The sequence below is a fragment of the Pagrus pagrus genome (assembly GCF_965226575.1).
Source record: "Pagrus pagrus genome assembly, chromosome: 14".
In the NCBI taxonomy this organism is placed as follows: domain Eukaryota; kingdom Metazoa; phylum Chordata; class Actinopteri; order Spariformes; family Sparidae; genus Pagrus; species Pagrus pagrus.
The window spans coordinates 5707263-5722279 of record NC_140198.1 but is presented as its reverse complement, the minus strand read 5'-3'; the positions used below and the strand labels follow the sequence as shown (position 1 = coordinate 5722279).

The window sequence follows — 15017 nt, the reverse complement described above, 5'->3', positions numbered from 1 at the left end:
AAAGCAAAAAAAAAAACCATTAAACAATAAAAACTGAACTGAAACCAGCAAATCCACTGTGAGAAATAACTAACTAAACTGGAATGAAAGCAAAAGAAAAAACTAATGAAAAACACAACACAATAAAAACTGCACAGCAGAACAAGCACTATTTTCCTTGGTAAAAACAATATATCTTTTAACTTCTTGTCATCTTTCCCTCTGTTCTCCTCCCTGTAGATACTACCTGAAGAACAATATGGAGACGGAGACGTTGTGTTCAGACGAGGACGCTCAGGATCTCCTCAGAGAGAGTCAGATCACTCTGCTGCAGCTCAGCACCATGGAGGTCGCTGCCCAGCTCTCCATGAGAGACTTTGAGCTCTTCAGGAATATCGAGTCCACCGAGTATGTAGTTGTTAAACATTTTGCTGATTTTTAGAAACAAACTTCATAAAATGTTTGAGAGTAAAGACAATATATATTGAGCAAGAGAAAACCTGTTGTTGTGCATGGTTAACTTCTTTGTCGTTGTTCTCAGGTACGTGGACGACTTATTTAAACTAGACTCCTCGATTGCGAGTGGTAATCTGAAACAGTTTGAGGAGGTGATAAACCAGGAGACCTTCTGGGTGGCCACAGAGATCCTGAAGGAGCCCAACGCCCTGAAGAGGATGAAGACCATCAAACACTTCATCAAGATCGCCCTGCACTGCAGAGAGTGCAAGAACTTCAACTCCATGTTCGCCATCATCAGGTAGGCTCCATGCTGAAGCTGTTTCAAGACTATTTGTCTGTACTGGCTTCCTAAATTACATTTGGTTGTAAAGTAGTAGCATCAAAGACAGTTGGTCTGTGAGGACAGCGAGTTAAACTCTTTCTGCCAAATGAGCTTCAGCCTTTTGTCTCCTTCCTCACCTCCTCCCCTCACCCTGCCGCCAGCTCGCTGAATCAGCCGCGATCCTCCCAAACCACAGCAGCAGCTACACTTATTGTTTGCTGCTGTTGTCAATTCCCTCTGGCCTCTGTGGTTTTGGCTCTAGATGGCAGTTAGACTGAGCTGAAAATGGTTGTAATGTGGCCCTGTTACAGCGGCTAAAGCACACGTGAGGGAAGGACAGTTGGTGCTGATGTTGTGTTTTAGTGATGAACTGATATGATTGTGTTTGAACCTACCGATATATGTGTGTCTTCTGTCCGAACAGGCAGTTGAGAGAGTGTTTGTGTGTTTTTCAGTTGTGTGTGTGTGCAGGAGAGGAATTTTTTACTTTCTTATAGTATTTATCTGTTTGTATGTGAAAGCTTTTCAATAATACCTAATAAGAACTTTATTTATAGCACCTTTTTAAAACAAAAACGCAAACATGAAAAGGAATGAAACATAATACAATTAAATCAAATCATCTTGATATTGGTACGTAAAAAAAACAAACTTTGTATGAGTTTAAGATCCATAGGGACCAGCTGTAAGACCTGGAAATCTGCTTGTAGATTAGATTTTGCCAAAGATTGTTAAAACACCAATGTATAAAAACTGGTGTCATCTGCATGGAAATGAAATTCAGGATGTTTTACAGATGTTTTTCAAGCTTCTGTTCTCTGACCACTACCGTTTTCCCTATAGCTGTAAAACAACCCACATTTTGTTTCTATGCAGATGACACTAGTTTAGCGGTTTATCAATTCTTGGCAATATCAGACCTACAAGCACATTTCCAGGTCCTACAGCTGGTACTTATAGATATTCATCTGGTATTTAACAATCTGCATGTAAATTGATAAATAGTTCCCAGTGATGTTAGTCTGTGGCAAGTTGCATGTGGGTCAAGTAGGCACCAGGTTCTAAAGCTGGTCCTCTTGTACCATCGGTTCATGTGGGACAGAGTTTAGATCTGGACTCAGTTTGAGAAGCAGTGGGTTGCTTCTCTGCTCACTGCTCTAAAAGCCACTTTAGAGTGTCTGACCTCTGTGTCCCTTTACACTTTCGCTCACAGCAGGATGTCTGTGCACATATGGTTCACTGATGCATAACCTGCCTGGTGACAGGGGCATTGCTGCTGTGCCTGTGTGTGTGTGTGTATGAGACAGATATGGTTGGTTGCAGGATTTCCCATAGTGTTTTATATCAGGCAGACCCGCTCCAAGAAAACCTCCATTATCTTCATTTTTGCAGGAGACTCTGCATTTCTTGTTCAAATGGTAAAGTGTTTAAAAAGGAAGGAAAAAGTGGCAGGTGTGATGATATAAAAATATACCTACTGACAGAGAGGAAAGTGACTAACTCACAGATAGGTAGGAGCAGCAGTGGAGGAGGGATGGACAGTTGAAGCCAAAGAGAAAGGGACAGAGACAGAGACTGGAGAGATAATAAAAGAAATGAGCAGAAATAAATGCTGTGCCAGTCATAATTACCAGCTGTCTAAATGAGTCTGCTCTGAGATGACATTGCCTCAAGGGGTCCTCTGCTCTGGAAAATGAAGACTGAAGATGGTTGGATCGAAGAGTGGCAATTAAGCAAGTGTCAGTATGGAGTTTTGATTGGAATGTATGCATCGAACACTAAAAATATACTCCTTTCTCCTCTTCTGCCGGCTCATTTCTACCTCTATCCTTCCCCTCGCTTCTTCCCACCACAACCCATTTATCTCTGCCTCCTTGCGCCTCTTCCTTCCATCCCGTAGCGGCCTGAACTTGGCACCGGTGGCTCGACTGCGGAGCTCCTGGGAGAAACTGCCCAGCAAGTACGAGAAGCTGTTCGGAGACCTGCAGGACGTCTTCGACCCGTCCAGGAACATGGCCAAGTACCGCAACATCCTGAGCAGCCAGAGCATGCAGCCTCCCATCATCCCACTGTTCCCAGTGGTCAAGAAGGATCTCACCTTCTTGCATGAAGGTAAGAAGAGCCCAGAATGTCTCTATGGGCCTACTCACATGTCCGCTTAATTGTCTGTTAACTAAACAACTGAGGCCATTTCTGAAACTACGTGTCATACTGAACCCTTCAACATCCTCTACTTCCTCTGTGCTGTGTGAAAGGTCAATTTCAGTCAGGTTTACTTCTGCTAAAGGCTTCCCCATCTTGCCTTTTTAAGTTGTCGCACTGAGTCAGGTCAAAAGCACACAAACTGACTTCTCCTAAAAGCCTTTTTCTTCTCAACTGTACGGCCATGCTAGGAATTGAAAAGAAAGTTTCCCTAATTGAGCAAGTTGCTAAAAATTCTCAAAACGACCCTGCATGACTCAGCATGAAAGACTGACACCACTTTGATCTGCTGGAGAAATGACATGATGGAAACCAGAACAAGGAGATTTCTACTTTGAAGACTCGACTTAGAAATATCGTTGCGATTTCTCGTAAATGTCCCAAAATATTAATCATTTATCTGCTGTATAATTTTGACAGCTGACTCCTAGCTCACTGTTTGTGCATGTGTTTACAGGTAACGACTCCAGCGTGGACGGTCTCGTGAACTTTGAGAAGCTGAGGATGATCGCCAAGGAGATCCGACACGTGGTGCGCTTGACCTCGGCCAACATGGACCCTGCCCTCATGTTCAGACAGAGGTTGGTTGTTTTTGATAACAAGAGTCCCCAAAATTTCTCAAGATTTACTAATTTTGCTTTGACTTGATGCAGTTGGGGCCAGTTTCACAGATACTGGTAGCTCAAAACCCCAGTGTCGACCTTTAATTAGCTAATAAGTTGTTTCACAAAAGTGTCGCATCCAAAACTCCTCTCTAATAAAGCCAGGAGATCTACAGTGGCCAATGTCATTTAAAATGTCATTTTTGGAGCTTTTTTAAAGGAAATGCATTAAGGTGAGAGAGCTTGAGTTGAATATAGTGTCTCAAAAATCATCACAGGACCCAATTAACAGTAAATTTCCGTAGTGGGACAGTCTCCAATCAATTTACTCAACTCCTTTCAATTATGTGTATCTTTGAAACTGACTCTTCCTGTCGCCCATCAGCTAGACTGTCACTTCTGAGAAAGAGGCATGACTGTAGCCAGGTAGATTACAGGTTTTACTACAGAAGACTGCAAATGTGAGCAAAAAGGGAAGCACCACACACCACACACCTGGATCCTTCACCCACAGGATCAGGCACACACTCGAGGTCTGGTTCAATCAACTCCCATTCACTTCCTGTCCTGTTCGTGCCTCTTGTTTGTTCGATTGCATTCCTCTGCTTGAATGTAACGCCACAAGGACGCAAGGCATTGATCATCGACTGGAAGTGATGTGGAATTGATGCCGACCTGCAGTGTGGAGCTTGTATCACTGTTTGTCTGTCACTGCTGCAGTGCATGACTGCCCCCTGCAGACACTCACTTCATACTACAAGATATCAGAGAGGACTTTTACTTCAGACTTGTTTCAGCATCATATCACACATGACACAGGTTTTTTACCAAAAGGTGACACAGCGGCCGTGATGCACAAGGCCACACCAACTCGCACTCTTCAGGTTGATATGGGGAGATGTCATATGTCTGGTGTCGTCCCATCTCCAGTCATTTCTTGTTTGTCTGTTGTGGCATGACCTCAGCATAGTCTTGTCCACCCCGACCCCTGAACTTGTCTTTAAGTCACGCTTCAATCTTCACGCCTCTTGCTTGCAGGAAGAAGAGGTGGAAGAGTTTAGGGTAAGTTTGTCCTGGTACCGGTTTCATCCTGTTTCGGTGTGGACCAACAAAAATTCAATCCACCCTGCATCCCCCTCCCCACAACCACCACCATCAGCTCTGCATGCCCCCCGCCCCACCTTACTTTACCTGAGTGTACATGTGTCTCTGCCTGTGCTCGTGTGTGATTAACCCTTCCATTTGCAGTGCCCATTCACCCGAACCATACTGAAGTCCATTATTGACCCATTAACTGTTTGCGCTGTTCATAAGATTGTATGTTTGAGTCAAACAGTAACTTCAAATACCTCTTGATTGTTTTTATAGAGGTTTTCAACACACTCACATAGAGATAGGTAGTTCATAAAGAAGATAGACTAAAACCTTTGATTTATGGCATTAACTGTGACTAAAGGTTCAAATTTATCGTAATTCATCAAAATACAAGTATGCAGTTGAATAAAATGTCATAAGAAAAAACAACTTCACAGAAAAAATAAGAAATAAATGCATCAAAGACTGAAAAATCTAAATATTAGTTAATGAAATTAAAATGTATAAAGTAAAAGAATCTCAACTTAAAGTCCTTAGAGAGGGGACGTCCTTACCTCTCCAGTTTCCAACCTTATTTTGGAAAAATATGTATGTAGGTAAATGGCGAAGGGACAATTACTTTTTGGATCCCGTCTGAATTGTAGCATGAATTACACGTTTTTTAATTTAAAACATAATTTTGTAAGTCTCAGAGGGTGGTCAAGATATAGCAGAAAAGATTTAGTTTTGAAAATATACATCAACAATGCCAACATGGCCATCACCTTGATGCAGAAGAAGCATTTAAAAAAGGTGAAAATCATTTCTAAGTGTGCTCATGTTGTTAGGGGCAGTTATTGTGCTTGGAGAGTTAGTCAGATCCAGAAGAAGTAACATGCAGCGCCGACTCTACAAGGTTTCACTGAGGGTTAAACGAGAAGACATGACGTACGCGACTTTTTGTTGCGTAGTCATTGTATTTACGTATCTTCACAGTGCTATACTTCAATAGTTTTATACGAAAGCCCTGAATGGCAACTTTCTTGAGTGGCAAAGTGATTTTCAGACTGACAAGCATCATATGTGTAATTCATGCAGCAATTCAGCAGGATCAAAAAATACTTTTCTCTCACCGCCAACTACTTACATATTTATTGTGACATAAAATCACCTGGACGTCCCTGTAAGGCGAGGGGCTTCGCTTCTCTATTTGGTAGCTGCTGAAGAGATTGTATCACATGATTTACATCAGCAGATAAAGTTTACACAGAAGTCATGGGATTGTTCAAGTTTCCATATTCTCTGAGCACTGGGGACCTCTTATCTACGTTGGCTCAAAATCTGAGGTTCAAAGTTAATTTCTGACCTTGGAAACAGTTGTGGAAATGTGAATGAACGGCAGCTCAGTGGACTCACTGATCAGAATGATGTGATATGATCGGAAATCTTCAGAGCAGTGACTAAAAACCCGGCATGACAAACAAACCAGGAGACATATGAACAGATACTTTTTGACTCATGTTTGGTGTGTGTTCATATCTGCATCCTAAAGCCATAATATTCCCCATATCGAATCTTGTGCATCTTTTGTTTCCTAACCCCTTTTTGCCTCCATCTGACAGAATGTTCTGCTGGTCTGTACTGTGATAGCATGGCACACGAGCGACAGCTGCCTCCCTCCCAGTTGCATGGTCCCGTTTTTTAAAATGCTATGCTCCAACACAAAGGCAGATGTGCAGATTTAATAGTAGAAGAGGTGTTTGATAAGAAAGTAGCTGTGCCCGTTTTGTTGGTGATTGGACTGATTGTTGTTTACCGTTCTTTCCTTCCCTCTTTCAATCTGCCTTTTTGTTTTCTGTCTTTATGCTTTCATGTGCATTTCTTCTGTTCCTGTCTTCTTTATTTATCTCTGTCTATCCTCTACGGCCTCATCTTTCTCAATCCTTCATCTCCGGGTCATCCGTCACCTCTTTATATTCCCTCCACACTCCATTGTCCATCTTTTACTCTGTTTACTTCACCCCGCTCCTTCCTCCCTCCCACTTCCTCCCTCTCCCGTCTCCTCGTCAGGTCTTTGAGTCAGGGCAGCACCAACTCCAACATGTTGGACGTGCAGGGCGGCGCCCACAAGAAACGAGTCCGTCGCAGCTCGCTTCTCAACGCCAAGAAGCTGTACGAAGACGCTCAGATGGCCAGGAAGGTGAAGCAGTACCTGTCCAACCTGACGGTGGAGACGGACGAGGAGAAACACCAAATCATGTCGCTGCAGTGCGAGCCGTCCTACAGCACCTGTGAGTAACACGGAAACTTCATTGTCTTGCACATTTTTTACATTTTCTGTGGCACAAGGCACAAATAAACCCATATACCATGCTGTGTAGAATTCGGTTGGCATTATTCGGAGCATTTTCATTCTTTAACTTTTATAGAAACTTAATTCTGGAAAAAAGAAGAGGATGAATATTTATTTGAGAAATACTGTTTTTTTTCTTGGAAGCTGTAATGTCACTGCATCTTATCTGACGGTACATACTGTAGTGTACAGATGTTAGGATTATTGGCTTGCACTGCCACCTAGTGTTACAAGTGTGCATGTCCTGTGGGAAGGATCAGGAATAAATGAATCAAGTCAGTAGAGGTTCTTGTCTTTCATATTGTTGTATTATAACTTAAAAGCGACCAAAAACTCCTTTTTTTGGTTTATCTGAAGTGTATCAGTGAATATTTGGTTCGCTACAGCTGTGACAGAATTAGTTTTTGGCTGTAATATAAATCAAACCCGTCCTCTTACTGCTAATGAGACGGTGCTAAGGCACGTCAGTATGCTACAATGATACTTTTATCACTTTGTAATGTGAAACATTACATGTGTGACATGTGACTTTATAAAACATTTTCTTTGTTCTTGCATACAAGCAAATAACACAAGAAACATGTGAAAATATGATAAAATGACAATGAAATGAGTAACAAAATCATTGCGACAAAATAAATGAAGTAATGTAGTTTTTCTTTATACATTTGTCGTCTTCTTCTTCCTCCTGTGGTTGTAGTGTCGAAGAACTTGAGCGAGAGACGATCCACCAAGTCGGACATGTCTCCGGTGTCTCTGCGGTCGGCTCTGCCTTCGGGGAAAACACAGAACAGGGTGTCACAAGTCCTTCAGGTCCAGGTCCCGCTGAACCCTCTCCGAAAGAAGAGCACTGCCAAGGACATCGGCACACCCAGTGAGTACACCTGAGTATCATCATTGGGCTCATTTGTGTAGAGTTGTGCTTAACTTCTTTATCGTTTATTTGTATTTAGAATTTAATTTTAATCACCTAATCTTCTCTGTCCTTCTGCACTGGTGGAAGAACATTTACATTTCCCTGTTTTGCATTGCTGCAGGTGTTTACCACTTTTCTGTGACCTTTTTTTTTTTTCTCCTCCAGACTCCAACTCTCCCCAGGTGGTAAAGAAGCCTCCAGTGAACTCATCAGAGGACTGGAATGCCAAGAGACCATCTGATGACACCGTCTCCACCATCTCCTCCCTTCACTCCAGCCCCACGGTGTCGCCGCAGGGCTCCCCGCGCAAAGGTGTGCTACAGAAACAGATAATGCTTTTCACCCTGCGAGCTTTTATCCAAAGAAAAGGTTACACTCGAAGAGAAGGCTAAGATAAGAAAACAGTCTGTCAGGGGTGAAGTCAGTCTGTGGTTCATTTCACACTTTTTCCTTCCTTGAAAACTTTTGCAAAATATCTCATTCATCTAATTGGTGAACCTTAAATCTTCATCCTCTTTCTTTCTAGTTGAATGAAACGCCCTTATCTTAATCTCTGGCTTTTCCCTCCCTCTTTTCAGTGGGAGGCGTGGCCAAGTCCCAGAACTCCAGCCAGATGAACTTGTCGGGATCTTCGTCGTCGCTGACCAGCGACGCCAGCACAAAGGCCGGCACCATCAGCCTGCGCAGCTACGGCATAGGTGGGGCTGTCCTCCACAAGAGGATTCTACTGATGACCAGGCAGCACAGCCGAGAGAGAAGCAGGGAGAGAGAGAATCAGACGGTGGAGGAAAGGCAGGAGATAGAGGAGCTGATGCAGGAGGAGACAGAAGCAGTTGAGAGGAGAGGGAGATCCAGGCAGCAGAACAACCACGGTGCACAGGGAGATTCAGGGCTAATGCTACAGAGGGTGAGAGCAGGGAGGACAGGTACACATCAGGTGAATCCCATTGGGTCTCCTCCCAGTCTACCAGGGTTGGGACCCATGGGTCTATCACCTCTCTCCCAGCCCCAGTTAATGAGACCCAAACCTCAAGAGTCCCCCGTCAGGACGAGGCTGATGTCACCGTTCAGGATACTGAGGGAAAGGAGTCAGTCCAGGGAAAGACCAAAGGCTGTCAAGCCACATCTGAATGGTAGGGAGGGAACAGCGGAGGTTGAGCCCTCCTCACCCCAGGATGAGAGACAAGGACAGGCAGAGCAGAGAGCCAGGAGGTCGGTCAGCCCCAACCCCTTCCTCTGGCTGTGCAGGGACAGACACGCCAGGAGAAAGACAGTCTGACAGAGAGAGACAGAACTGAGTCATCCATTCTTTTGCTGAGTAAAAACAGCAAATTGTAGAAAGACTGAGCTGTTGATGATTGATTTCATTTGAACAGTGTTTGAAAGAGATGTCACCACATTTCATGTTAGAGGCACAAAAATCAAGTGTTAGTGAGAGAAAAGAGTCCCGTATGCACCGCGGGTCATAGAGAGGTGATGTGAGAAAAAGTCTTCACTGTCAAGAAACGGATCTTGTTTGCTGCAGCAACGGCAAATAGAAAATCATTTCAGTTTGTTCTCTGAGTTCCTCCCCACTTTGTGTTTTGTTGCCATGTTCAGTCAGAAATAATTAGGTTCATCCCCAACTGTGTCGTTTATGTCATTTTGACACACTTCAGAGCCTCTGTTCACATTTTAGAAGTGGTAACGACTTCACAGCCTCACAGTTGCTGAAACTATTTGCTGTACTGTGTAAGCATTGATGGAAGGTACCACACCTGACATAAAGGCAGTGATGAGTGTGATGGATTCTCGCTGGATTAACAGTATTATTTTCAAGTCTTTGCTATTAAAAAGGGAATAAGAAACCTCAGATCGTCTCTCTATATTCTCAACTAAACTTGTCTCTAACCCTTTCACCTTCCATCCTTCCTCCTTTTTGCTTTTCCTTCATGATTAAAATCTGTACTTTACTTCAAATGTGAATATCCTCATCGTTCCTCTCTGCTGCCCTCTGTCCAGGTTACAGTCTCCTCCCAGCCGGTAAAGCAGACAACCTGTCGGACTCGAGTCACAGCGAGATCTCGTCCCGCTCCAGCATCTGCTCGGTCGACTCCGTGCCGGCTCCCGGGCTTGAGGACAGGTGTAACAGCAGCACCAGGACCTGCACTAACACTGCTGCTAGCGCTGCTACAACTACGACCACAACACCTGTTGCGGTTGCTGAGAGCACAGCGGCAACGCATGCACACTCAAACACTGATTACAGCCAGCCCAGCACAAGGTAAACAACTTCAGCTCAGTTTATGTGATCTTTCTGGTTAAGCTAATTCATTTAGGCTGAAAAAAGAGAGCGTCAAGCATTATATTCTTTAAGGAATCGACAGTTTTTCAGAAAGGGAGCATTTCATTTTTTCAAGTGTATACTTTTTTAAACGCAAAGATTTACTGTAGATCAGTACATGTGAGGTGTGTCGTTGGATTTTGTCACAACTACAGCTTATTATTGCAATTTACAACGATAAGACGACGCGTATTTAATTTACAGTCTCAGTCCTTTGTATATATTAAAGCATCACAATGTAGGTGCTTCCTACAAACAAATCTCATTACATCATGACAGTGTTATGTGTTGAAGTAAACATGTATGTAACGCTGTGATCATTCCCTCTCACTGAAGTTACTTAGTACAGAAACAAGTGATGGAGGTGGAGTGGCTGAGACAGAGACGCCATTCATTCTAGTACAGACACTGTGCCATCATCATGAGTCTGAAGATGTTATTTTTAGTTGAAAAAAATGCATAATGTTGCTTTAATTTGCTAATACAGAGGCAAAGTGTATGCCCTGAAAGATCCTTTAATGAATACACGTGTGCCTTGAGATTTTGGCTTGCCATTTGGTGTGCCTTCTGGACAGAACGTTTAAAAACCACTGCAGTAGAAAACATTATCAGTGTGTTTTCATGCACGCATGTAACAGACTCACAATCTGACATTATGCAAGTAAGAAACCAGCTGGATTTGCTGGCTGTTATTTGGTGTAGCCAGGTTTGTCTCTGGACACATACATGTCCCTAACAATGCACTGCCTACAAGAAGTGGATTCAGAGATACACACTTCAGAAATCACCGACCAGCTCAGCACAGATAATCAAAGCAGCCAACCTCCCCCGAGAATAATACATTTTGTCTGACACCGAAACTACATGACTCACTCGAGATTGAGATTTTTTAAAATCTTTTAAACGGGATCCTTGTTAGCTTATTTCTTAAAGGGTCGGGTAAGCAAATAGATAGATAGATAGGTAGGTAGATATTTAAAGAAATAGATGTTACAATGAAACTTTCCTTCATGTATTATGCAAATGAGGCTATCGACACACAGTTGTGCTAATTTGCATAAATGTCCAGAACAGAAATGAATACCGACATGTGAATTTTGGACATTTTCTTCCCACTAGTCTGTAAAAAGACGTGTTATTGAAGTAAAATAATCCCAAAATCTCAAAAATTATCAATACATGAAAAAACTATGTCCATCAGAAACCTTCCTGATGGACAATACGAGTAAAAAGTCACAACATGAACATGGTCTACCACCTTGAGCCCCTCTTCCATTTTCCCCCAGCTGGACTGCAATTATGTCCTTTCCTCATTAAAACTCAGAGAACAGGAAGTCGTAAAACACAGCAGATTTTTATTAGCATCCCACATTTACTGCCCTCCTCTCTCCTCCTCCTCTCCGTTAACAACATATCTGTTTTCACGCAGGCGGCTTTTTAATCTGTCCGAGTAAACATCACACCTTTTTTATTGTCTGCTGTTTGTTTATTGTTCCTGCATCATCAGGCCACTCCGTCTCACAAAGTGGAGCCTGTAAAATATCACAGGACGCAATAATCTGTCTGCTTGTCTGATATTATATCACCTCGGCGAGCTCGTCTTATAACGCCGACCTGTTTTATGAAATTCTGCTCGGTTTCATTGAGTGGCTTGTTGTCTCCAGTAAAACTGTGTCAGTGAATCACACTGAAAAGCAGCTGAGGAGAAATAACTTCTTAAAGTTTATTTTTAAAAGCCAGACAAAGTGATCTATCATGCGGGAAACGCTGTCAAATGTTTGTTTTGGGATTTTTGCGAACAGACGAGGCAAAACTTTAAACATAAACTTTAATGGCTGAACGGTCACAGTAATCGTATTTTACAGGTGAAACAACAAGAAAATGTGAAAAGGTCCGTCGAACAGGTTCTTTGTCGACTTTTTAGTTGAAAGTTGAGGACTGTGTCGAGGCAACACGGATCACCTGTGTAACACTGAACTTTGTCCTGTTCACATTTGTCTTCGCTTTCGATGCTTTGACTCTCTGACCCACATGTCCTCCAGCCAGCAGCTTTTTATAGTTACTGGACCTCCCTCCTCCTTCGCCCTCATGGCTGCTTCATTTCAGTAGGACTTACCTCCACCTTCACCAACACTCAAGAGTTTTCTCCGCTGTTGTGCTTTTTTCATTGTCCCTCTCTTTTCATGTACAGCACTTCTACTTCTCAAGCCTTTGTCTCGTGCTCAGACTAAATTTACATTACAGTATTTAGTTCCCTGTTTACATCCACATCTGGTGACTCTGTTATTTTGGTGCTGACTGAATTAAAAAAAAATCTCTGCACATCTGAATGTATGACCGGTGCATCGGAGGGCGGTACAGCTCAACAGAAAAATGAAAAAACAAAACTCTCCTTGCTGCTGGTATATTTATGAAGAATTTTTGTCTTTACAAGGCAACTAGACATTTGGTCAGTTGGTGAATGATCTGGTTGGAGGGTTTGTATTAGAAATACTTGTATATAGATGATTGATTCTTTGACTTGTGGATTTCTGGTGTTATATGGAAGTTGGACTTGCTCTATTACCTGATGATGAACATAATGACATTGTAAGATTTGGATTTTTGGCGATTATCTCCCTTATATACCTTTTATTTTTTGAAGATGTTTTTGAACTGATATTTGCTTTTTTAATTCAACAAACTTGTGTAAGAAACACAATAAACAGACATACAACAACCAAACAAGCAACAACAACAACAAAAAAACATAAAAAAGCAAAAAGCCGGTCAAACTCAAGATGCAAACTCACTCCTTGTTTTTTGTTTAATTGTAGGGGAAAATACACATTTTTAAGTTTTTTCTATCTTTTATCAACAGTAATTCCTCGTCGTCGGCTCGAGGATACGTATCTCGAGCCTCCACCTTCACCTCCTCCACCTCAACAGAGGAGCTGACCCCGGACCACACCTCCCTGGACTCTGTGGCCGACAGCGGCCGGGGCAGCTGGACCTCCTGCTCCTCCAACTCCCACGACTCCTTCCAGAGCCTCCCCGCCTCCTCCTGCCGGCCCTGGGACCACGGCATCCACGGGCATCCGCTCTCCCTCCCGCACACGAACCTGGGCTTCAAGCACACGCAGCTGGCCGGGGCGATAGCGGAGGTCGAGGCCGCTACTCAGGCGTGGGCGAACGAAGACGCCGTCCTTGCCAAGCAGCACTCCAGAAACTCCAGCTCGGACCTGTCCACTCAGTCTCGGCAGAGCTGGGCGTCGTCCAGCTCGCTGTCGGACACCTACGAGGGGAATTACGGGACGATAAAGCGGCGAAACACCTCGGAGAACCCCTCCTCGCCGACCAACGAGGAAGGAGGGCAAAGCACAGACCCCGTCTACAAAACGGTGACGTCAAGCACAGAGAAGGGCCTGATAGGTGAGGGGTCAGGAGTTTGATTCCCAGTAAACACAGTGTGACAGTGGTCAGCTCTGTCGCGAGGCTTGTGTGGTTGTTACAGTAGGAAATAGTCTTCCCCTTTCCACAGTAAATTAAGTTTAGTCTGTTTTAGGTGAATTACTGCAGCTTTCTTTCATGGTCCAGTAAACAGCTGGCAAACGCTGCACTCTGGCTTTTCTTCAATCTTTGGCCAAGATCCCAAACAGATCTCACTTTTGTCGCTCTCCATACGACAGGAGTTTAACGAACATCCTCATCAGCCAGAGTGTAGCTTTGTCTTTGGGATCCCCCGCTGTAGTTTCACCGTAAACATATTAGTATTATGAGGATAACGAAGACAGCGTTATGTCCTCTGCTGTCACAGCTAGTCAATTAAGCTATTCGTAGGTCAACAGAAAATGAACTGACAAACATTTTGATAATCGATCAATCGTGTAGTCGATCATTCTTTGCTTCCAGTTTCTCATGAATCTTTAGGTTTTGGACTTTTAGTCGAACAAAACGAGCGATCTGAAGTCGTCACCCTCCTCAAGAGAAATTCTGATGGGCACTTGTTTTCTGAACCAAACGATTGATCGATTAATCTGCTCAATAACAAACTTCTTCTATAATGAGAGTAGTCATTGGTCTCTAGTCGCTCTAGTTCTGCCTGTATGTTTTGCAGCCATCCATCTCATTGGTTGATATTTTTTCTTTTAAGTTTCACCTCGTTTTCAGTGCATGTAACAATATTTGTTGGGTTCGTGAAACACCACATTTATTTAATTTTTCCATTACTTTCTTTTTGTTTCTCCCCTCCTTGCACACTCCCCACCCCACACACCTCCCTTTCACCCCTCATCCCTCACCCCCCTCCATCCCTCCTTTCTTTTGATCCTCCACCTCCATCCAGTGTACTGTATCACCTCCCCCGCCAAGGATGAGCGTTACCGAGCTCCTCCTCCCACCCCTCCAGGCTACCAAGGTCTGGCTCTGGGGGATCTCGGCCTCACAGACGGAGTAGTAGGTGTCCCGGGAGGTCTCCCCCCGAGGCCTCCTCACCTCAGACCTCCAGACTACAGCGTGGCCCTGCAGAGGAGCAAACTCCTGCAGAGCCCCGGAGCGGCCGGCGGTCTGGCCGAGGCGCGGAGGCTGGCTGCTAACCATCACCTCCACCACCAGGAGGCCCGGACGGCCGGCTCCACGCAGGGCCACTCCAGACCACCCAGCATCTGCCTCCCAGCACAGGAGCTGGCTGACAGTGAGGATGGTACGTCCCACAGGAGGGTGGAATGATAAATCAGCACTCTGGGTTTCGTATCACCAAAGTAACTGCCGCTAACTGTATTCTGCCTATACATCCTTGACTGTAGCTA

At 43.9% G+C, this 15017-nt stretch overlaps 1 protein-coding gene across 9 annotated transcripts in view; it reads left to right on the top strand.

Annotated features, from left to right (window-relative positions):
• Window positions 1-15017, top strand: part of rapgef6 (Rap guanine nucleotide exchange factor (GEF) 6) — a 153325-nt gene that overhangs the window by 133842 nt on the left and 4466 nt on the right. For 6 of the 9 annotated variants that reach the window (XM_084374413.1, XM_084374415.1, XM_084374411.1 and 3 more), the window contains 12 exons: window positions 220-387; window positions 521-736; window positions 2661-2872; window positions 3420-3543; window positions 4603-4626; window positions 6709-6929; window positions 7692-7865; window positions 8073-8219; window positions 8486-8605; window positions 9909-10170; window positions 13091-13641; window positions 14555-14911. In XM_084374413.1, coding sequence (XP_084230539.1) covers window positions 220-387; window positions 521-736; window positions 2661-2872; window positions 3420-3543; window positions 4603-4626; window positions 6709-6929; window positions 7692-7865; window positions 8073-8219; window positions 8486-8605; window positions 9909-10170; window positions 13091-13641; window positions 14555-14911 — 2576 coding nt within the window. The remainder of the gene's footprint in view (window positions 1-219; window positions 388-520; window positions 737-2660; window positions 2873-3419; window positions 3544-4602; window positions 4627-6708; window positions 6930-7691; window positions 7866-8072; window positions 8220-8485; window positions 8606-9908; window positions 10171-13090; window positions 13642-14554; window positions 14912-15017) is intronic. The other 3 variants (XM_084374416.1, XM_084374414.1, XM_084374417.1) reach the window with 2 other exon arrangements.